General features: G+C 30.9%; 2 protein-coding genes across 2 annotated transcripts in view; one reads left to right on the forward strand and one right to left on the reverse strand.

Annotated features, from left to right (window-relative positions):
* Positions 1-24,900, forward strand: part of Ance-3 (angiotensin-converting enzyme Ance-3) — a 79,486-nt gene that overhangs the window by 21,147 nt on the left and 33,439 nt on the right. Inside the window, exons 3-8 of the mRNA XM_088034235.1 lie at positions 7,623-7,863; positions 14,333-14,622; positions 18,525-18,694; positions 18,746-18,870; positions 21,291-21,534; positions 21,584-21,682. Of these exons, the coding sequence (XP_087890361.1) occupies positions 7,623-7,863; positions 14,333-14,622; positions 18,525-18,694; positions 18,746-18,870; positions 21,291-21,534; positions 21,584-21,682 (1,169 nt within the window). The remainder of the gene's footprint in view (positions 1-7,622; positions 7,864-14,332; positions 14,623-18,524; positions 18,695-18,745; positions 18,871-21,290; positions 21,535-21,583; positions 21,683-24,900) is intronic.
* Positions 21,707-23,063, reverse strand: LOC148176644 (uncharacterized). The gene is made up of 2 exons (XM_088034238.1): positions 23,023-23,063; positions 21,707-22,973 (listed from the first exon to the last, which is right to left on the reverse strand). Exons 1-2 carry the CDS (start codon positions 23,032-23,034, stop codon positions 21,801-21,803), a joined length of 1,185 nt encoding a protein of 394 aa, XP_087890364.1. The 5' UTR covers positions 23,035-23,063; the 3' UTR covers positions 21,707-21,800.

Here is a 24,900-nt window from a genome sequence, read left to right on the forward strand (position 1 = left end):
AAAATTTTTAATAGTCTAGAAATTGAAAATTTCTAAATTTCGTTTCTGTTATTCAAAAAATTTGGAATACATAGTCACTAGCTCAAAAGTATCACCTTTCCAAAATTCATGGTTCTAGACTCAAAACTACAAGAATTACACGTTCGAATAGAAAATTCTACCTGGTTTTGATAATCAAAATTTCTAAAATATGGCTTTGTAGCTCAAAAAATCTGAAATTTAGAATAACCAGTAAACAAGTCAAAAATAGTACTCTCTGCAAAATTCATTGCTCTAGCGTCAAAACTAACAAATTTACAGATTCGAAAAAAAATGTAGAAAAGTTTTGGTTCGTTTTGATAACAAAAATTTCTAGAATCTGTCTGTCTTATCTAGAAAATTTGAAATATGAGATAAACAGTCAACAAGTTCAAAGTAGTAATTTCTCAAAATTTCATTAGCTTACCGTCAGAACTACGAAAATTATAGGTCTGAATCGAAAAATTTTAGCACGTCTTGAAAACGGAAATTTATAAAATCCGTTCCTGTTGCTCAAAAAATATGACAAACAGCCAACAGGTCAAGAGTAACAATCTGTCTAAATTTTATTGTTCTAGTGTCAAAACTATTGAAATTACAGGTTTGAATAAAAAATTTTGAAAATTTTAACTCGCCTAGGAAATGAAATTTTTTAAAATTTGTCTCGACGCTTAAAAAATTTAAAATTCGAGTGAGCCAGTTAACAAGTTATAAGTAGTAATCTCTCTAATTTTTTTTAAACTAACAAAATTGCAGATTCAAATAAAAATTTTGGAAAATTTTAGCTCATCTTGAAGGCGAAAATTTTTAAAATTAGTTCTTGTTGTGCAAAAAAAATGAGATTTTCAACAGTCAATTAACAAATCAAAAGTAGTAATATGTCCAACTTTCAGTGTTGTAGCGTCAAAATAACCAAAATTACAAGTCCTAATAGAAAATTTTTGAAATTATTGACTCGCTTTGAAAATGAAAATTTTCAAAATCCGTCTCTGTTGCTCAAAAAAGTTGAGATTTTGGACAGACAGCCAAGAGGCTAAAAGCAACAATTTCTTCAAGTTTCATTGTGGTAGATGTAAAACTACCAAAATTACAGATTCGAATGAAAATATTATAAAATTTTGGTTCGTTTCGAAAATAAAATTTTCTAAAATCCGTTTGTTTTGGTAAAAAAATGGAATTTAGGACAGTCAACCAGTCAAAACTAGTATTATTTTTAAATTTCTGTGTTTTAGCTAGCGTCAAAACTTGTGAAATTACAGTTTCGAATTAAAAATTTTGGAAATATTTGGGTAGTCTTGAAACTAAAATTTTTTAAAATTTGTTTTTGTTGCTCAATATAATGAGATTTTGAACAGACAATTAACAAATCAAAAGTAGTAATATGTCCAACTTTCAGTGTTGTAGCGTCAAAATAATCAAAATTACAAGTCCGAATAGAAAATTTTTGAAATTATTGACTCGCCTTGAAAATGAAAATTTTCAAAATCTGTCTCTGTTGCTCAAAAAAGTTAAGATTTTGGACAGACAGTCAAGAGGCTAAAAGTAACAATTTCTTCAAGTTTCATGGTGGTAGATTTAAAACTACCAAAATTACAGATTCGAATGAAAATATTATAAAATTTTGGTTCGTTTCGAAAATAAAATTTTCTAAATTCCGTTCGTTTTGGTAAAAAAATGGAATTTAGGACAGTCAACCAGTCAAAACTAGTATTATTTTTAAATTTCTATGTTTTAGCGTCAAAACTTGTGAAATTACAGTTTCGAATTAAAAATTTCAGAAATATTTGGGTAGTCTTGAAAATAAAATTTTTTAAAATTAGTTCTTGTTGCGCAAAAAAAATGAGATTTTGAACAGACAAATAACAAATCAAAAGTAGTAATATGTCCAACTTTCAGTGTTGTAGCGTCAAAATAACCAAAATTACAAGTCCGAATAGAAATTTTTTGAAATTATTAACTCGCCTTGAAAATAGAAATTTTCAAAATCCGTCTCTGTTGCTCAAAAAACTTGAGATTTTGGACAGACAGCCAAGAGGCTAAAAATAACAATTTCTTCAAGTTTCATTGTGGTAGATTTAAAACTACCAAAATTACAGATTCGAATGAAAATATTATAAAATTTTGAAAAATAAAATTTTCTAAAATCCGTTTGTTTTGCTAAAAAATGGAATTTAGGACAGTCAACCAGTCAAAACTAGTAATCTTTTTAAAATCCATTGCTTTAGTCAAAACTACTAAAATGACAGTTTCGAATTAAAAATTTTTTAAATGTTTGGGTAATCTTGAAAATAAAAATTTCTAAAATCCGTCTCTGCACTTTAAAAATTTTGGGATATGGAACGGACAGTTGGACCAAAAGTAGTAGTTTTTTTAATTTTGTTACTTCCAGCGTCAAAACTATGAAAATTACAGGTCCGAATAGAAGGATATTGGAAATTTTTGGTTCGTTTTGAAATAGAAAATTTTTAAAATCCGTCCCTGTTACTTAAAAAATTTGACACTGAAGACAGACAATATACAGGTTAAAACTAATAATTTTTTTAAATTGTATTTTTTTTAACTTCAAATGTACCAAACCTACAATGGAAAATATTAGACAGTTTTGGCTTGTACACAAAAAAAGAATTACGTTTGCTCCTGTTGCTCAAATAATTTGAAATTTGGGATAGACAATCAACAAGTCAAAAATAGTAAACTCTCCAAATTTCGTTGCCTTAGCTTCTAAACTACCAAAATTACAAACTCGATTAATAAATATTAAAAAAATATATGATTTATTGCATAGGCAACCAACTATACACTTCTGCAGCACAAATCGTCTACACAAAACCTCAAATTTCTCATTCATTTCCACTAGCAAAACATCCTTCACCAAATCACCGAAGATGTCCTCACATCAACACCTAATTCTCTCAAAAAATATCTCCATTTTTCCCTCTTCACCCGGTAATGATAGTAATACTATAAATGAAAGTAGCTGCCAGCCCACAAACATTTTTCTTTAATGCAAAATGACACGAATGACACGAGATCCGTCAACACCGGCCGCAAAAAGAAGTCATAACACTCATCAGCATCCTGTGATTATACAGCTCGAGGCCAAAATGAACAATTTCTCCACCTCTCTTACAATCGAAGAAAAATCAAATGTAGACCTCTTCACTTTACCTTCACTTTAAAACAATTTACACTCACCGATACGTGCTAATGAAAAGAGTAAAAAGGAAGAAAGAATTTCAGAGCGGTTATGCAAGTTTGATTTGATTTTAATTTGGGCGCCAGAGGTGTGATTATCGCGAGTAATGAGCGCTTTTAAATCTGTTTACGATGTAATAATCGAGTTTCCGAATTTTTTTTGGTTTTTTTTTGGTTTTTAAAAGAGATTTTTTTAAATCTGTAATTTGGTAGACTTAATGGAATCGTTACGAAGATAACTTTCTCAAATGTCAACGTTAGCGTGCGATAAACAATTGAATAATGCACCATTTTTTAATATTTTCAAAAATTTTACCTTTTTAAAATATCTCGATTTTTTTTTATTTTATGATTTGACAGTTTAGTAGATTAAATAAACAAGTTTTAAAATGTCAGTCTTATTTACTTTTTTTTTTAATTTTAAAATTTTCGGTTTTTAAAAATTTCAAAATTTTTGGTACCTTCATTAAAGAAAGCTTGAAAAATCTAGTTCAATCAAAAATTAGAAGAGTGTCATAGTTTAGACAGATAAATGACTGAAAAATGAACATATTTACAAAAATTCAAAATACCTCAAAATCTGGGTAAATTAATAAAGTGAAGAACTTGAGAGGTTTATTTTTGAAATTTAAAAATAATTGTACCGCCAAAAGAAAATTTTCTAAAATTTGATTCGTATTTTACGCATATAATTTTGCAATTTGGCAAGCTTATTAATGAAGCTTGAGATAATCATGTAAAAATTTGAAAAATTTTTTATGAAATATTGGGAAATTTTAAAAATTTTGTTTTTTTTCGAATTTTTTATTATTGTTTGTTTCGTTTTTTTTTTTAATTTTGCATTTTGGAGAACAAAATAGTAAAATATAAAGTAGTAACTTTCCCAAATTTCAACATTTAGTCCGATACGAAGATATTGTTGAAAATTTTCAAAAAATTTTTTTTATTTTTAAAATATTTTGATTATTTTGATAAATTCAACAGTTTAGTAGATAGAACTAAACTAATAAAAATTAAAAATGCTCTAAATTATGTGTATTTTCATAAAATGAAACAAATTATGAACATTTATCTGTCAATTTGAAATCTTCAATAAATAACTTTTAAATTATATTTGAAATTTTCTAATATTTTGTTGTCAAAACTAAATTTTCGAAAATTAATCTTATTTTTTATACATACAATTTTGCAAATTGGTAAGCTTATTAATAAAGCTTAATTATCTAACAATGATTTTTTTTTTAATTTCAATAACATTTTGGAAAGTGTCAAAAATTTTGCTATAGTTTCAATTTTTTTTGGTAAATTTCGCAATTTAATGAAAAAAAATGAGAAAGTAATACTTTTGAAAATTTTAACTTTTTGTACAAAACAAAGATTATAGTTTTAAAAAAATAAAAAAAAATATTTTCCAAAATTTCTTAATGTTGTTTCTTTTTAATAAATTGACAGTTTGGAAGATCTAATAAGCTAATTTTAAAATGTAAAAAATTCATTTTAATTTTTTTTTTCCAAATTTTTGGATTTTAAAACACTAAAAATTGTTTACTTTTTCAAACAGAAATTTTTATGAAATAAGGGTTAATTAAGTTGTTTTTATAGAAAATTGGAAACATCTTTACGCAGAGACCGATAAATGACTAAAAAATGAACCCGTTTACAAAAATTTAGAAAATTTTGACTTTTTTAACAATTAAAAATGTTCTAAAATTAGGTATTTTAATAAAAATGAAGAAACAAGTTGTAAACAATCATCTCCGTCAAGTTAAAGTTTACAATAAATAATTTTATATTTTATTTTTGATATTTCCAAATATTTTGTAACTTCAAATTGTAAATTTTTAAAATGTGTTTTTTTTTTTTAAATTTGGCAGTTTGGTGAATTTATTAAAAAAAAACCCTAAACTAATTATTTAATGAATGTTTAGAAAATTTAATAAAATTTTGAAATTTTTCAAATTTTTTTATTTTTTTTTTTGAAAATTTGTTTATATTTTCTTCTGTTTTTTTTTACATTTTGCAATTTGGTGAACAAAATAGAAATATTCAAAGTTCCAACTTTCTCAAATGTCAACGTTTTGACCGATAAATAGCCGCGTTACGAAACCATTTTTGAGAATTTTTTAAAATTTTACTTAAAAATTTCTAAAAATTTGTCTCGCTTTTCCAACAATTTTGTAATATGGCAGTTTTAAGAGTCAAATTTATGATAGTAATCCCTTAAAATTTCATGATTGTAGCTCAATCAATGACAGATTTACAAACTTTTTTTCTTTAATTTCAAAATTTTGCAAACTCCAAAAAATCAAAATTTTTAAATTATTGGACCGATTTGGACAACTTGTAGATTTTAACTTATACTTTTATTGGTACTGTATATTACAAAATAACATAAAAATTTTGAGGTCGATAGTGTCAAATTATAGCATCATACTCAAAAATTCTACTATATTTGGCGTTAAAAGAACTAATTCTAGTTGTAGATCTAATTACTTGGTGTCATTTTATGAAGAATTGTGCCAAGAAGTTAACAGTGTCCTTGAATGTCCTTTACATCCACCGGTTGCTGAGATATTTAGGTTTGAAATTTATAGTAGTCTAAATAATTTTGAAAAAACTAATATCTCTGTACTTTCTAAAATATTTGACCTATCAACACAATATTTGGAAAATTTGTAGATTTCGACGTCTTCTTTTGATTCGTACCATAATTTACCCAATTTGACAAAATTTTTGAGGTCAAAAGTGCCAGTCTATATAAGCAAACTCAAAAATCCCGCCCTAGCACTATATTTGACGATAAAACGGTCAATTTTAGTTGTAAATCTAATCGATTAGTATCATTTTATGACGACTTGTTTGAGGAAACCAACAATGTTTTTGAATGCCGTTTACGTTCACGGGTTGCTAAGATATCTAAGTTTGAAATTTTTAGTAGCTCAAAATTTTTGAAAAAAACTAATGTCTCTATACTTTCTAAAATATTTGACCGATCGACACAATATTTGGAAAATTTGGAGATTTCGACTTCTTCTTTCGATTCGTACCATAATTTACCCAATTTGACTAAATTTTTGAGGTCAAAAGTGCCAGTCTATATAAGCAAACTCAAAAATCCCGCCCTAGCACTATATTTGACGATAAAACGGTCAATTTTAGTTGTAAATCTAATCGCTTAGTGTCATTTTATGACGAATTGTTCGAGGAAACCAACAATGTTTTTAAATGCTTTTTACGATTACGGGTTGCTAAGATATCTAAGTTTGAAATTTTTAGTAGCCTAAAAATTTTTGAAAAAACTAATGTCTCTGTACTTTCTAAAATAATTGACCGATCAACTCAATATTAGGAAAATTTGTAGATTTCGCCTTTTTCTTTTGATTCGTATCATAATTTACCTAATTTGACAAAATTTTTGAGGTCAAAAGTGTCAGTCTATATAAGCAAACTCAAAAATCCCACCCTAGCACTATATTTGACGATAAAACGGTCAATTTTAGTTGTAAATCTAGTCGCTTAGTGTCATTTCATGACGAATTGTTCGAGAAAACCAACAATGTCTTTGAATGCCGTTTACATCCATGGGTTCCTAAGATATCTAAGTTTGAAATTTTTAGGAGCCTAAAAATTTTTGAAAAAACTAATGTCTTCGTACTTTTTAAAATATTTGAGCCATCAACACAATATTTGGAAAATTTGTAGATTTCGACCTCTTCTTTTGATTCGTACCATAATTTACCCAATTTGACCAAATTCTTGAGGTCAAAAGTGTCAGTATATAGGAGCAAACTCAAGAATCCCACCCTAGCACTATATTTGACGATAAAACGGTCAATTTTAGTTATAGATTTAATCGCTTAGTGTCATTTTATGACAAATTGTTCGAGAAAACCAACAATGTCTTTGAATGACGTTTACGTCCACGGGTTGCTAAGATATCAAAGTTTGAAATTTTTAGTAGTCCAAAATTTTTTGAAAAAAAAAGTGTGCTTGCAATTTGCATAATATATGACTGATCAACATAAGATTTGGAAAAGTTGTAGATTTTGACCTTCTCTTTTAGCTGGTACAACATTTTACCGAATGTGATAAAACCTTGAAGGTCAAGAGTGTCAATTTTTAGAAACAAGCTTAAAAATCTTACTCTAGCCCTATAGTTGGCGATAAAAAAACTAATTCTAGTCGTACATCTAGTCGCTTAGTGTCATTTTATGGAGAATTTTCCAAGGAATTCAGTAGTCTCCTTGAAATTCCTCTGCGTCCACAGGTTGCTGAGATATTCGCGATCGAAAATTTCGACTAGTCAAAAATTTTTGAAAATTTCAAATGCCTGTATCTTTAAAACTACTGTACCGATTGAATTCCAATTTTAACCATGCGTTCTCTTTACTAAGGTAATTTTTTTGCAGTACAATCGCCTGATCAACGACATGCTGGCCGTGTACAACAGCGCCTCCATCTGCGCCCTGAAAGAGCCGTTCAAATGCGGCCTCCGCCTTCAGCCGGACCTGACCAACGTCATGGCCTTCAGCAGGAACTGGGACGAACTCCAGCACACCTGGACAGAGTGGCGGCGCAACACCGGCCAAAACGTCAAAGACACCTTCGAGCAGATGGTGGGACTGTCTAACGACGCCGCCAAGCTCAACAGTGAGTGAAACATTTTTTTGTGAAAGTCGCCAATTTTGCGCCTTGTAAGATAAAAATTACATAAAACCAAACATATGCAACGCGCTCGAAACTAGTATAATGAACTTTACTTTCATTGTGATTTCCTGTCGAGTTACATTAGTAATTGCCGTATTGCAAGATTTGCTAGGAATAAAGAAATCTTATTGTATCGGACAATCTTATCGATCGTTAAAGAATTATTGCCATAATAAAGGAGGTTTCACTTTCGGAGACTAATTGGAAACGATAATGGCTTGACAAGAAGCGGCACGAATTGCGCGGTAACGGAGTTGTTGTCGGTGATGACAGCTTGTCCGTGCTAACGAGATCTTTGAACTTTTTGACACGATTCGCGTTGAAAAGTGGGCTACATTTCCAAAAAAAAATACAGTAATTACAGGTCTCGATAAATCGGCCAATTCCGGCCCTGTATCAAAGGAGCTGCGCTAATTTTGTGCAGAATTTTGAGAGAAAAGCAGTGGTGTCTTTGGAATTTGATTACGTCCACGGGTTGCTGAGATATCCGCGTTTGAAAATTTTTAGTAGACCAAAAAATTTTAAAAAATTTGCGTGTTTGTAACTTCTAAACTACACGACCATTTGACGTAAAATTTGGGGAACTTGTACATTTTAATGTGCTTTTTTGATTGGCATTACGTTTTACTACAGTTTTGAAAAATTATGGCCAAAAATGTCTTTATGTGGGTGCTAACTAAAAAAATCCTGATGTAACATTTTATGTCTCGATAAGTTAACCAATTTTAGCTCTAGATCTAAATGTTTGGTGTCATTATATGCAGAATTTTGAGAGGAAAACAATGGTGTTTTCGGATTTTGCCTACGGCCACAGGTTGCTGAGATATTGATTTTTGAAATTTTTGAGTGACCCCGAAAATTTTTAAAAATTCACGCGCTTGTGCTTCTTAAACTACACGACCTATAGACTTAAAATTTGGAAAACTAGTAGATTTTGATGGGATCTTTTAACTGACACCATATTTTACATAATGTAAAAAAAATGAAGGCCGAAAATGTAATTATGTTGATGCTAATTAAAAAAATTCTAATGTAACATTATATATCTCGATAAGTTTACTAATGTTGGTTCTAAATTGACGATTTTAGTCTTATTTTACGTAAAATCTCGAGAGAAAGGCAGTGGTTTACTTGGATTTTGTTTATGTCCACGGGTTGCTGAGATATCCGCGTTTGAAAATTTTTAGTAGACCAAAAAATTTTGAAAAATTTGCGTGTTTGTGGCTTTTAAACTACACGACCATTTGACGTAAAATTTGGGGAACTTGTACATTTTAATGTGCTTTTTTGATGAGCATTACGTTTTAATACAGTTGTGAAAAATTATGGCCATAAATGTCATTATGTGGGTGCTAACTAAAAAAAATCCTAATGTAACATTTTATGTCTCGATAAGTTAACTAATTTTAGCTCTAGATCTAAGAATTTGATCATTATATGTAGAATTTTGACAGGAAAACAATGGTGTTTTTGGATTTTGTTTACGGCGACAGGTTGCTGAGATATTGATTTTTGAAATTTTTGAGTGGTTCAGAAAATTTTGAAAAATTGGAACGCTTCTGGTTTTTAAACTGCTCAACCATTTGACGAAAAATTTGATAAACTGGTAGTTTTTAACGAGTTCTTTTGATTAAGATTACATCTCACTTAATGCAAAAGAAATCAAAGCCAAAAATGTTATTTTGTTGATGCTAATTAAGAAAATTTGAATGCAACATATTCTATCCTGATAAGTTTACCAATTTTAGCTCTAGATTGACGAATTTGGTCTCATTTTACGTAGAATTTTGAGAGAAATGCAGTGCAGTTCTTAGATTTTGTTTATCTCTACAGATTTCTGAGATATTTGTGTTTGAAATTTTCGAGTGAAAAAAAATTTTTTAAAAAGTTTACGCGATTGTTGTTTCTAATCTACACGACCTTTTGACGTAAAATTTGGAGAACTTGTAGATTTTAATGTGCTTTTTTGATTGGCATTACAATCTAGCCAATTTAAAAAAAAATAAGACCAAAAATGTCATTATGTGGGTGACAACTAAAAAATCCCGATGTAACATTGTATGTCTCGATAAGTTGACTAATTTTAGCTCTAAATCTAAGAATTTGGTGTCATTTTATGCACAATTCCGAGAAAAAAACAGTGGTATTTTCGGATTTTGTCTACGTTTACGGGTTGCTGAGATATTAATTTTTGAAATTTTTGGGTGACCCAGAAAATTTTGAAAAATTCAAGCGTTTGTGGTGTTTAAACTACACGACCTATTGACTTAAAATTTGGAAAACTGGTAGATTTTGATGGGTTCTTTTGATTGACACCACATTTTACATAATGTAAAAAAAATGATGGCCGAAAATGTCATTATGTTTATGCTAAATAAAAAAAAAATAATGTAACATTATGTATCTCGATAAGTTTACTAATGTTGGTTCTAAATTGACGATATTAGTTTCATTTTACGTAAAATCTTGAGAAAAAGGCAGTGGTGTACTTGGAATTTGTCTATGTCCACGGGTTGCTGAGATATCCGCATTTGAAATCTTTGAGTGGCCCAGAAAATTTTGAAAAAATTGCCCCTTGTTGTTTCTGAACTACACGACTTTTTGACGTAAATTTTGGTAAACTTGTAAATTTCAATATGCTTTTTTGATTGACCTCACTTTTCACTCAATTGTAAAAAAAATCAATGCCAAAAATGTCATCATGTGGGTGCTAACTAAAAACATCCGGATGTAACATTTTATATCTCGATAAGTTGACTAACTTTAGCTCGAAATCTAAGAATTTAATCTTATTTTATGGAGAATCTTAAGAGAATGACAATGGTATTTTTGAATTTTTTCTACGTTCATGGGTTGCTGAGATATCAGCATTTGAAATTTTCGAATAACTTAATACATTTTGAAAAATTCGCGCGGTTATGGTTTCTAAACTACACGACCACTTGACGTAAAATTTGGGAAACTTGTAGATTTTAATGTGCTTTTTTGAAAAATGTCATTATGTGGGCGCTAATTAAAAAAATCCTGATGTAACAATTTATGTCTCGATAAATTAACTAATTTTAGCTCTAGAGCTAAGAATTTGGGTCATTATATGTAAAATTTTGAGAGAAAGACAATGGTGTTTTCGGATTTTGTTTACAGCCACAGGTTGCTGAGATATTTATTTTTGAAATTTTTGAGTGGTCCAGAAATTTTTGAAAAATTGGCACGCTTCTGGTTTTTAAACTGCTCAACCATTTGCCGAAAAATTTGATAAACTTGTAGATTTTAACGAGTTCTTTTGATTAAGATTACATCTCACTTAATGCAAAAAAAATCAAAACCAAAAATGTCATTCTGTTGATGCTAATTAAAAAAATCCAAAGTAACATATTCTATGCTGAAAAGTTTACCAATTTTAGCTCTAGATCGACGATTTTGGTCTCATTTTACGTAGAATTTCGAGAAGAATGCCGTACACTCTTTGGATTTTGTTTATATCTACAGGTTTTTGAGATATTTGGATTTGAAATTTTCGAGTGACGTTTTTTTTTTAATTTACGCGCTTGTTGTTTCTAAACTACACGACCTTTTGACGTAAAATTTGGTAAACTTGTACACTTTATTGTGTTTTTTTAATTAACATCACATTTTGGGTGCTAACTAAAAAAGCTCGATTTTCTGGCAAAATATCTCAAGTGGCCCAAAAAAATTTGACTAAACGATTCTATTTATATTTTCTAGAATATTATATAGATTGACATGAAATTTTATACCTTTGTAGATTCTGATTTGCTTTTTCGTTTGATACCACATTTAGGTCCATTTAACCAAATTTTGGTTCTTAAAAATGCCATAATATTGTAACAAAAATCAATCAATTGATAATAATTTTTTATTGCATGTAATAGCTATTTTGTTTTAATTATCTATAAAAGTTAGAATAAAGCATCTATTGTTTTTGGCAAAATACTAAAAAACAAGCAATTCTAGTGAGCAATGAACATTTTAATGTGAAATTATTCATCTAAAGTTTATAATCATTTGGTAATTTTGATATTCTAAAAATAGGCGGCGCTGTTACTAAGCGTCCTCGATTTAGTTACGTTTGGAACAATTGAATGTTGAGCTAAAATAAAACGTCACTTTCATTAATTTTTCAAGGTCAAACAGAACAGAACAGAGGTTCGAATCTCGGTGGAAGCATTTTTTTTTAGTTTTAATAGCCATTCTAAATCGAGATGGCCTTTACCAATTAATATCAAATTTTGTAAACTTGTAGATTTTGAAGTGCTCTTTCGATCGATAGCACTTTTGACACAACTTGTTAAAGTCTTCATTGTAATAAGTTGCATTCTTTGGGAGCTAGTTAACAAATCTTAATGTAGCATTAGATGACCCACTAATGCGATTAATTCGAGGTCTATACTAATCAATTTAGTATTATTTTACGCAGAATCTCACGAGGAATCTGATAGTGTTTTTAAATTTTATCTACGTCCACGGACTGCAGAGATATTGGCGTTTGAAAATGTCAAGTGGCTCAAAAATTTTTGAAAAAAAAGAAGTGCCATATTTTCTAAAATATTGGACCAATTGATTTTAAATTTTGTAAACTAGTTGATTTTTAAATGTTTTTTTGATTAATGTTGTTTTTGATCTAATGTAATACAGTCTTCATTGACAAAAGTTACATTCTTTGGGAGTCATTTAAAAAATTCCAAGGAAACTTTAAATGACCCTCTAATGCGATTAATTGGATGTCTATACATATCAATTTGGTATTATTTTACGCAGAATTTTACGAGGAATCCGATAGTATGTTTAAATTGTGCCTACGTCTACGAAGTGCTCAGATATTTGCGTTTGAAAATTTCAAGTAGCCCAGAAATTTTTGCAAAAAAAGAAGTGTTATATTTTCTTAAATACTTAACCAGTTGATTTCAAATTTTGTAAATTAGTTATTTTTAGATGTTTTTTTGATTGATGCCACTTTTGACTTAATTTTATAAAGTCTTTATTGATAAAAGTTTGATTTTTTTGAGTCATCTCAAAAATCTCAATTTTTACTTTAAATGATCCGCTAAACCGATTAGTTGCATAATCCATATCTAACAATTTAGTATCATTTTACGCAGAATCTTACGAGGAATCCGATGGTGTTTTTAAATATCGCCAACGTCCACGGACTACTGAGATATTTACGTTTGAAAATTTTAAGTAGCTAAAATTTTTTTAAAAAGTTGAGTGACCATTTTTTCCAAAATGCTTCATCAATTATTGTCAAATTTTGTGCACTTGTAGATTTTGAAATACTCTTTCGATTGATACAACTTTTGGCTCAATTTGATAAAATCTTTATTGTCAAAACTTTCATTCTTTAGGAATCAACTCAAAAATCCCATGTTAAGGTTAGATGACCCTCTAAAGCAATTAGTTGCATAATCTATACCTATCAATTTAGTATCTTTTTACGCAGAATATCACGAGGAATCCAACGGTGTCTTTAAATTGCGTATACTTCTACCGGTTGCTGAGATATTAGCACTTAAAGATTTTGAGTAGCCCAGAAACTTTTGAAAAAAACAATTGACTATATTTTTTAAACTACTTGTTCGATTGCCGACAAATTTTAGTAACTTGTAGATTTTGACGTGTTCTTTCGATTGACACTAATTTTGACTCAATTTGATAAAGTCTTCATTATCAAAACTTTCATTCTTTAGGAGTCAACTCAAAAATCCCATGCTAACGTTACATGACCCTCTAAAGCAATTAGTTGCATAATCTATATCTAACAATTTGGTATCATTTAACGCAGAATCTCACGAGAAATCCAAGGGCGTCTTTAAATTGCGTATACTTTTATCGGTTGCTGAGATATTGGCACTTAAAGATTTCGAGTAGCCCAGAAACTTTTGAAAAAAAACAATTGACTATATTTTTTAAACTACTTGTTCGATTGCCGGCAAATTTTGGTTATTTGTAAATTTTGACGTGTTCTTTCGATTGACACTACTTTTGATCCAATTTGATAAAGTCTTCATTGTCAAAACTTTCATTCTTTAGGAGTCAACTCAAAAATCCCATGTTAAGTTTCGATGACCCTCTAAAGCAATTAGTTGCATAATTCATATATAACAATTTAATATTATTTTACGCATAATTTCACGAGGAATCCAACGGTGTCTTTAAATTGCATATATGTCCACCAGTTACTAAGATATTGGCACTTGAAGATTTCGAGTAGCCCAGAAACTTTTGAAAAAAAACAATTGCCTATATTTTTTAAACTACTTGTTCGATTGCCGTCAAATTTTGGTAACTTGTAGATTTTGACGTGTTCTTTCGATTAGTATCACCTTTTACCCAATTACGAGTAGTCTTCATGGTCAAAAATGAATTTTTTTCTAACATTGTTCAATTTTAGACTTCACCGACACTGCCGAATACTGGAGCTTCCCCTTCGAGTCTTCCACCCTCAACCTCGACCTGGAGGACGCCTGGGAGGACGTCAAGCCCCTCTACGAGCTCCTCCACGCTTACGTCCGCCGCCGCCTCCGCGACTACTACGGCCCCGAGCGCCTCAGTCGACGCGCCCCTCTCCCCGCGCACATCCTCGGCAACATGTGGGCCCAATCGTGGGTCAACATCTTCGACATAAGCCAGCCATATCCTGGCCAGCACTTCCTCGATGTCACTCCAGAAATGCTCAAACAAGTAAGTTACGACACGGCCGCGTTACGTCAGCGTGTTTGTTATGTTCTTCTATTCATTAGAATCGGAAGCTACGCACACAAAAATAAAAAGAGAAAGCGAAATGTAAAACTCACACTTTTGAGGCGGCGGTAATTAGGTGTGTGTGTGCGCAATGAAAAAATGTACCATCGAGGAGAGAAGATATGGAATTTGAAAGTGAACGCAATGATTTTCACGGGGAATTAATTTGATTGATGGGCGAGCGACGGGAAATTGCACTTTTACGATGTGTACGTAACTTCGACTTTATTTGATCGCTCTGTATACATGAATGGATTTGTGGCCGCTCACTGTGGCATTAACTCATTTTAAAGCACAAGAGATCAAAACGTGTTTTCAAAAATATTACAAAAAACAGTAAAAATAATGTTGAAACACCCTGTATATTTCTTTTTTAGTATTAATTATGTCGACAATATAATCAATATTAACTTAAAACGTCAAAATTGGCGCATACAGAAAAATAAATTTAACTCTACAACTAGAAGCAAGTCTAAAGAAGGCACGAATTCTAATTTTTATAGTCCCCCTGTATATGTACATAAACCAAAAAGCCCTATTTTTAACCAACGTCTTGAATATGTCGTTTTTAGAGCTGTGACAAATCGTTAATTTTATTCGGAACGCTAAAATTTGCGGAAGCAGGGAAATAAATTTCGTTTTTAGAAGACACAAAATAAGTCAAATATGTTGTTAGTAAATCACCCTGTATATATGTGCGTGTGATTATTATGTCTATGACAACTATTAATTTTAGTTTTGTATGTCGATAAAAAAGAAATATTTTTAGACATAGAAGACTATACATACAATCATCAACTTTTATTAGTTCACCCTGTATGATATTGATTAACTTAGTAACGATTATTAATTTTGGTTTGAAAAGTCATAGTTTAAGTGAAACTACACTGTATCTAAAAAAAAAGAAAATTGACGTTCTAAAAAGTAAAGAAATATTTTTTTTAAATCGCTTTGTATATTTTATGATACGATTGTTAATTTTGAACCAAAAATCTATTTTTTCAAGAACCGAAACAAATACTTAATAAACTAAGAAAACAATATTTATATCAATCACCCAGTATATTTATTTCTAATTATTCAAATTTTTGTGATTATTAGTTAGTTTAAAAAAGCCACAAAAAAGTTTAGAAGCTTGTATTAAAGTCGTTACGTAAACTAAAACATTAAAATTTAATTTTTATGGTGGTCTCGCTGTTTTATAGTGTTAGTGATTAACTTAAAAAAGGCAAAGTTTGAATAAAACTACTTTTTATCTAAAAAAAATCACTTGACGGACTAAAAAGTCAAAAATTATGTCAAATATCGCCATGTATATTTTTTATTTTATCTGGAGTTTGTTAATTTAGAACTAAAAAGTTAAAGTCGGAGAAACAATTTTCTTTCGAAAAACCAAAATGAACACTTGAAAATTAAAAAATAACAAAATTTATTTCAATCACCCTGTATATTTGTTTTCGATTTTTAGTTTGTTACGATTATTAGTTACTTTGAAGAAATCATACAAAAGTGTAAAAGTTTGTTTCAAAGTAAATATATCATAAATTAAAAGATTGGAAAGTATTTTTTATGAGTCACCCTGTATATTTAATGTTATTGATTAACTTTGTAACTATTATTAATATTAGTTTGAAAATTTTAAATTTGAATTAAACTACATTTCATTTAAAAGAAGAGAAAATAAAATGACGTACTAAATGTCAAAAATTATGCTTTTAAAGATCGCCCTGTAGATTTTATTTTAACAGTGGCGCAATTGTTCATTTTAAAAAAAAATTCAAAGGCAATAATTTTATTTTTAAAGAACCAAAATTAACACGGGAAGTTAAAAATACAAAATTTATATCAATCACCCTGTATATTTTTTTATTATTATTTAGTTTTTTTCAATTAGTAGTTACCTTTAAAGAAATCATAAAAAAGTTTGAAAGTCGGTTTTAAAGGAGGTCCATAAATTAAAACATTAGAAAGTAATTTTTTATGAGTCTCCCTGTATAATTAATGTTGTTGATTAACTTTGTGGATTATTAGTTTTGGTCTAAAAAGTCAAAGTTTGACTAAAATTACATTTTATCTAAAAAAAAAATGATGTTTTTGCTAAAAAGTCAAAAATTGCTTTTTTTTTCAAAAATCGCTCTGTATATTTTATTTTAACTGGGATACGATTGTTAAGTTTGTTGTAGAAAGTCAAAGTTGAAGACATTTTTTTTCCAAAACCAAAATGAGCACTTGAAAATTAAAAAATAAAATCAAAATTTATGTCAGTCATCCTGTATATTTATTTATTATTATTTAGGTTGTTACGATTGTTAGTTAAAAAAAGCTAAAAAAATAAAAATTTGATTTAAAGTCTCCCTGTATATTAAATGTTATTGATTACCTAAGTAACTATTATTGATTTTAATCTGAACAGTCAAAGCTTAAATAAAATTACATTTTATGGAAAAGAAAAAGAAAATAGACGTACTAAAAAGTCAAAAATTATGTTTTTTTTAAAGAACACTCTGTATATTTTCTTATCAATTGTGGTACAATGGTAATTTTGACCTAAAAAGTTAAAGTTGAACAACACTTTCTTGTTTGTGAACCAAAATGAATACTTAAAAATTAAAAAAAAGCAAAATGTATATCAATCATCCTGTATATTTATTTTTAAATATTCGATTTGTTGCGACTATTAGTTCGTTGAGGAGGTCATAGAAAAGTTAAAAAGTTTTTTTTCATTTATATTCGAACTAAAATAAAACATTTTTATGAGCCTCTCTGTATATTATATATTATTATATGTCATATGTTAGTTACTAAATATATCGCTCCTACTTTTTGTAGTAAAAAATATAGTTTTAAACAAACCTCTGGAGAAAAGCTAAGAAAGTTTTTCGCAGATCACCCTGTATATTTATTTTGAATTTGTTAGTTCTGCAGTGTTAATTTTGATCTTATAATCAAGTTTAAAAGAACAGTCTAATAAATTTAATTCTTCAAAACAAAATTAAGAGGAAAATTTCTTAATTATTTTTTCATGAAACACCCTGTATATTTACAATTATTGTTTTAGACCAAAGTATCAACCTTTGAGAAGTCACTGAAAAAAAAAAAATTTTAACAGAAAAAATAAAATCACCAAGAAACCAAAACCATATTTAAATGGATCAGCCTGTATATCACTTTTTAATTGTTATATCAAACATGACTACTTGTAGAAATTAATTTTGCGTCACAATTAATTTTGATCTATTTTAATCGACAAAGTCAAGTTTAAGTAATTCGAATTTTAGAATACTTAGAGTAAAAAATTTTTTTTTTTACAATGAATCACTCTGTATATTAATTTTCTTATATTATTGAATCACGATTATAAATCTGAATATAAACTGAGAAACTTTAGTCAATAAAAACATTTCATTACGTTTTCTAAAGTTAAAAAACACGTAATTTCATTTTACATTCGAACACCCTGTATATATTTATTTTTCACCATTAAACTCACCACGATCATTAATTTTAACACTTCGAATAGATTTAACGATTATAGCCGCCATTACTATTAATTATGGCAATAAAAAATTGACATATACAGAGTGGCTCAAAGAAACGAACGAGTTAATTTTGACACCCGTAACTTCACCAAACAATGAGTTATGTCAACACGGTGCGGCTTACGTACCGTGGAATGAATTTGCTCCAGAAACGAACTAGACCTTACTTTTCATTGTTTAGAATTAGAGTTGCGCAACGCCCTGTATATCATATCAAAGAATTATAAAATTATGATCATGAGGTGCGTCGGAAAAAAAATGGAAGAAACGACAATCCTCACTGAGGGTTTTTTTTTGTTTTAGGGCTACGCCCCCATAGATATCTTCAGACTAGCGGAGGACTTCTTCGTCTCTCTTAACATGAGTGCCATGCCTCTGGAATTCTGGCAAAGTTCGGTTCTGGAGGAACCTGTAGATAGAGTCGTATTGTGTCAACCGTCGGCGTGGGACTTTTGCAACAGGCGGGATTTTAGGTGAGACTGAGTATATGGATATATAGGGTAGTTCTAAAAAGTATGTTTCAGGATCAAGATGTGTACGAACATTAATATGAAGGATTTGATAACTGCTCATCATGAAATGGCTCATATTCATTATTTTATGCTGTATAGGAATCAGCCGAAAGTGTTCAGGGATGGGGCTAATCCAGGTAACAATAAAAAGTGAACATCCTGTATATTAAAGAATTCTGATTGTAATCTTTGTTTTTAAGGTTCTTAGAATTTAAGTTTTATTGACAAACAGAAAATACTATATTTTTGAAGTTCTGAATATTAGATAAGTTTTGATTGAGAAAATCTACAAAATTTTGGGTTTTGAAATTTTGAAATTTCTAACTTTATTGAGAATCTGAAATTAACTGACAAAAATTACATTTTTGGAAATTTGGAAATATGAAAATACCGAAAAAATGTTTATTTGCATCGTCTAAAAAATTTTAGAATTTCTAACGATTACAAAGAATTTAAGGAATTGTGGAAAAAGTTTGACATTTTCGGTTTTTGGAATTTTTGAATTTTGGAAATTTTAGAACTTTTGTAGTTCAATAATTAAATTAAGGTGAATTTTAATAATTGCAAAATTCACAATTAAATTTACAATAAAATTTTGCAAAATTAAGTTTTCGAATTATGAAATTTTTGAATTTTAAGCAATAGAATTATTAACATTTTAAACTTAAACTGACAAAATTTAGAAAAATTTTAGAAATTTGAAAAATTATTAGGGCAAAACTTCTGAAAATTTTTAGAAATTCTGGCGATTATAGAAACTTAGAGTAACGAATTCTATGAAACTTAAAACAAATTTTTGACTTTCAATTTTTGGATTTTCAGATCTTTAAATTTTAGAAGTTTAGGAACTTTGGAAAATACGTAATTTTAAAATAAAGAGTTTTTAACTTCAAACATTTTTAGAAACGGCCAGTTTTGGATTATAAATCTCACTTTTGAATTTTCGAAAATTTTAGAATAATTGCAATTCTAAAATAAATAGGAATTAAGTTGACAGCATTCCAAAAATTTTGAAAATAGGAAAATTTGTAATTAATAAATGTAAAACGGTCTGAATTTTAAGTATCGACATATTTACAAATTCGTGAAATTTTGACTGTTTAAATTTTCGGATTTTAAAATCTTAAAATTTTTGAATTTTAGAATGATTGTAAATCTAAAGTCAAGAGAAATTAAGCTGACTACATTTCCAAAAAAAAAACCTGTTGTGGAATTTTTAAATCTTAAAATCTTAGAATTTTTAAAAATTTTGAAATTATGTAGTTCTAAAATAAAAAGATACTAAGTTGACAACATTTACAAACATTTTGGAAATTTGAATATTCACAATGAGGGTGAAACACCTGAATTCTAATCTTCAGAAATATTTACAAATTCGTAGAACATTTTTAAATTTTGAAAATTTTTGAAATAATTGTCTTTTTAAAATAAAAAAGGACTAATGGCTTACATTGACAAAATTTTCACCAGAACTGAAAAAGCAAATTATTTTGTAAAATTTTTAAATTTTTGAGTTTTGGAATTTTATAATCATAAAATTTGTAAGTTTTGAAAAATAGAATTGCTGAGAATCGAAAATTAAAATAAAATGATCGGACAAAACTAAATATTGGAAATAAATTTGAATCATATCTGACAGCGATATTATAATATGTTCTATAAAATTTTAGAAATTTAAAAGATTAGATAGGATTAAACTGCAAAAATTTTGAAATTTTTTGAAATTCTAAAATAAAAAAGAATTAGCTGATAACATAACATTTACAAAAAAAATAATTTTAAAAAAATTTAAACAGGATAAAACTGGAAGTTTTTTGAATATTACGCTTTGGAATTTTTTAATCAAAAATGTAGTTAAATCTAAAACTGAAATCAATTTATTGACAACATATTTGCAAATCCTAGAAATTTTAGCCAATTTTAGAATTTTTAAAATTTGAAAATTTTTAAAATTAGTGAAGTTGTAAAGGTTTTCAAAAATCGGCCAGTTTTAGTATTATAACATCTTAAAATTTTTGAATTTTAAAAAAATATTTTTTTTTTAAATGTGAACTGTATTTTAGACAACAACAACAAAATTTTAGAATTGTCAAAATAGAATTGAAAAATTACAGAATTTTTAGAAATTAGAACATTAAAAAACAAACAGAAATAGATATAATCGCAGTAGGCAATTAAAAACAAAAGAACCACCAATTAACTTGAAAAAGCCACGCACCAATCATCTTCATCTTCATAATTATTACAATCATAAATCAAAGTGAAACCGCTCCATTTTCCTCACGTAATTTTTAATTATTTTCCTTTTCGACAGCTCTTATCGGAACTAGTTTTCTCTAATCCGTAATTTACCGTAACATCAGGAAAATAGCTGTAATTCTCGCGACATGCGAGTCCGACTCAAACCAACATCTGTGACGACTTAATACACCTTTCAGTTCAATTATTAATCGACATTTTTCCGTTGGTACTACTGTCACTCACATGCGGGTTCCTAATTCAAATAGCACCCAGAGAAAGTGCGCAAACTTTCTTATTAAGACGTTTGAAATTTCAGCTTTTCATGAAGCCATCGGGGAGGCCATCGGACTCTCGGTCGGTACTCCCAAGCACCTGCAGAGTCTCGGATTGATCCAGAAGACGGTCACTGACAGTGCCGTGGATATCAACTTCTTGTACTCCATGGCGCTGGAGAAGGTCGCGTTTCTGCCCTTCGCCTACGTGTTGGACAAGTGGCGGTACGACGTCTTCACCGGGAACGTGGGCAAAGACCAGTACAACTGCCACTGGTGGAGGCTAAGGTGCGGTGGTACCAAAACATACAGTTTGGTAGTAATTGGGGTGTTTTAGCGAGCAGTACATGGGGATCAAACCACCCGTGCTGAGGTCGGAGAGGGATTTCGACCCCGGCGCCAAGTACCACATCCCCGCCAACATCCCCTATTTGAGGTGAGTACCAAGAAGTAGTCAAAATAATAGAAAATTTGTTTTAATAACAAAATCACATAAAAGCAACAGGTAATACTGATAAGAGTATAAAAGTACAAAAAGTAGAAAACGTGACTAACTAGTACCCCTCGTGGCCGCCTCCGGAGCTCTGGAAGCCTCCGAAGTCGTGTCCGCCTCCATAACTCTGTTGTTGACCGCCGCCGAAGTCGTGTCCGTGCTCCTCATGCACTGGTACGTGCACGGGTACTTTGACTGGTACCGGCACGTGTTTGGTCACCTCCACGGGTACTTTCTTGACCACCTCGAAGGGCACCGGGTTGAAAACCGGGATCTTCACTGGGTATGGTACTGCCTTTTCGACCGGGTACGGGATTTTCTTCTCCACTGGGTATGGTACGGGGTAAGGTACCTTCACTGCGACAGGTTCCGGCTTCTCCACAGGGTACGGTACTGGTCGTTCCACTGGGATTTTAACTGGGTATGGTACGGGTTTGTGGACCGGGTACGGGATCTTCTTCTCCACGTGGACGGGGTAAGGTGCCGGGATGTGGACCGGGTACGGCCTGTCAACCTTCACTTCCACGGGGTATGGTACTATCTTCTCCACAGGGTACGGTTTGGGGACGTGTACGGGGATTTTCACGGGGTATGGGATCTTCTTCTCGACGGGGTAAGGCTCGGGGACGTGGACTTTGTACGGGACGTGGATGGTCTTCTCCACGGGGTAAGGCTGCGGTACTAAGACTTTGACGGGGTAGGGTTTATCCACGTGGACTTTGACGGGGTAATGCACGGGCTTCTCCACAGGGTAGGGTTTGTGGACCGCGACGGGGACCTTCACGTGGACTTTGTACGGTACGGCGATCTTCTTCTCCACCGGGTAGGGTTGGGGGATGTGCACGGTGATGGGGTAAGGCACCTTCTTCTCCACGGGGACCGGGATCTCCTTCACCACGGGGTAAGGCTGCGGAACCTTTTTCACCACCGTCACGGTTTTGACGTGGTGCTCTTCGTGGCCGCCTCCTCCGTGCTCAAACCCGCCGCCTCCACCTCCGTGTTGCTCAAACCCTCCGCCTCCACCTCCGTGTTGCTCAAACCCTCCGCCTCCACCTCCGTGTTGCTCGAAGCCTCCGCCTCCACCTCCATGTTCGAAGCCGCCGCCTCCGCCGTATCCTCCGCCGTATCCCAGCTCCAGCCCGCGCTTTTCCTTCTTCTCGGACTGGACGGCTTTGCCTTCGCGGTTGTCTTCAGCGCTCGCCAAGACGAGGAGTGCGCACAGCGCCGAATAACCCTGCAAGAACAATGAGATTTCACTCGTTTCACTCCACGGCCACACTTACCAGGAACTTCATTGCCGCACGTTTGGTGTTTTTCAGCCCGACTGTGCGATCTGTCAGCGTCGGATAGTTCTTTTATAGGAGCTTCCACACTTTCGCTCGAGAGGGGCATAGAAGCGCAACTCCTTCCTCGAAAGTGGCGAGCATCCGAACTCATTAGTCAATAGAATCAGTGCGTTTTTCGCGACCTTGGAAGACGGAAGATGAGGAGCGCATCGAGCCATAACAATTCTTCTTCAAACGAAGAAATTCGTGGAGAAATTTGGTTGTTGTCTACCAGTTTTAGCGTCATAAATAATTCATCGAACATTGGAATAATTGGGAAGCGGGCAATAAAAACTCGCTCGATTTGAATTTGACGTAGAAAGTACCACTGGATTTCAAAACGAATCCGATCGATCGTGATATAGAAATTATATTTTCCACCTAAAAACAAATCATTAACAGTAAAATTCCTTCAAGACGTTGGTTGCTCTGCATAAATGAAAGGTCATTATATAAAACCGGAACTGCGATTTGAGTTTTTAAATTAGTTTGTTTCGTTTTTTATTCGTAATTATGCAAATTAATGGAACATACCGACAATGCGTTCAATCTAGTGCTCATTGACAAGAAAACTCGAGGAGGCGAGGAAATTCGAAATTCTGTTGGTACCCCTGCGATATGCGAACAATTCCGACCTATCAAACGCGAAAAAAGCGACACCGGATGATATTTCCTAATTTGGTGACTTTCATTTTATAACGTTGTCGGATTGTTTGATTTTATTGCGATGTCAGGTGTAATTAACACAGTCTGTTGGATAGATAACAAAATGAACATGAAGAAATCAAGTTTGCTGTGATTAATCTCAATTATTCGAAGCGCTCTTATTTTATTGTGTCAAAAACAAACTAATTGTCACGTGACAATCACTTACCAGTTTTAGCATACACCCTGTATATGTTTGGTAATTTTTTTTTATATTATCTAATTTAATTAAAATACGAACTAAAAGAACTAGAAAGTTTTACCAAAAATGAAATATATCTGATATTAAAAATGCTGCTAAAATATATACAAGGTGGATTTAAAAATAACATTCACGCGGATCTAAAAACAACTTTTTTGATTTACCTAATAATACACCCTGTATACTATTGTTACGATAACAGCAATTTCCAAAATTCAAAAAGTTTAACCCTCTATATCAATTTTTAATCAAAATTTTTATTTAGTTGACGTAATAATTTAGACATCCTGTATATGTTTTGTGTCTGCTAACGGAAAAAGATTCCAACAAACGTGTTATTTAGAAGATCGAAAAAAACATGTTTTCAAAAATCAAAAAAATATAAAAAATATACAGTTTGGGGTTTTTAGAGAGTAACAATATACAGAGTGCATATCCAACATTTACAAACCAAAATAGTCTTTTAATGTGTGCGGTTTATTATAGTCCAACTGACAAAATTATAATCATTAATAAATCTGAAATTTTTGAGTTTTTGTGAGACAACCCTGTATATTATTTTGCGATTAATTTCATTATTCTCAGAGATTAGACCGTCTGATGTTGACAATAACATACGAAATTCGTATAATATACAGAGTGGCTTCGAGAAAAAAATTGCTTTAGTTTACTTTAGCCTTGTCAAACAGAAAATTTCGAACTTTGAGTTGAGTCCGCGAATAAAAAATTGTAGAATTTTTGTTTTTGGTTCTAAATATCTGTAAGTCGGTATACTTTATAAACAGCCATTAAGTACTATGTGTACTAAATTTCACAATTTTAGCGTTAAAACTGTCAAAATTAAGGTAGTAAACAGAAAAATTTAAATTTTGGGTTTGTTCTAGAAATCAAAAATTCTAGAAAATTCTGTAATTTAGTATACTTAATAA

The sequence above is a fragment of the Gnatocerus cornutus genome, chromosome 4 (genome assembly GCF_029298725.1).
Source record: "Gnatocerus cornutus isolate USDA-ARS CGAHR chromosome 4, icGnaCorn1.1, whole genome shotgun sequence".
Taxonomy (NCBI): Eukaryota; Metazoa; Arthropoda; class Insecta; order Coleoptera; family Tenebrionidae; genus Gnatocerus; species Gnatocerus cornutus.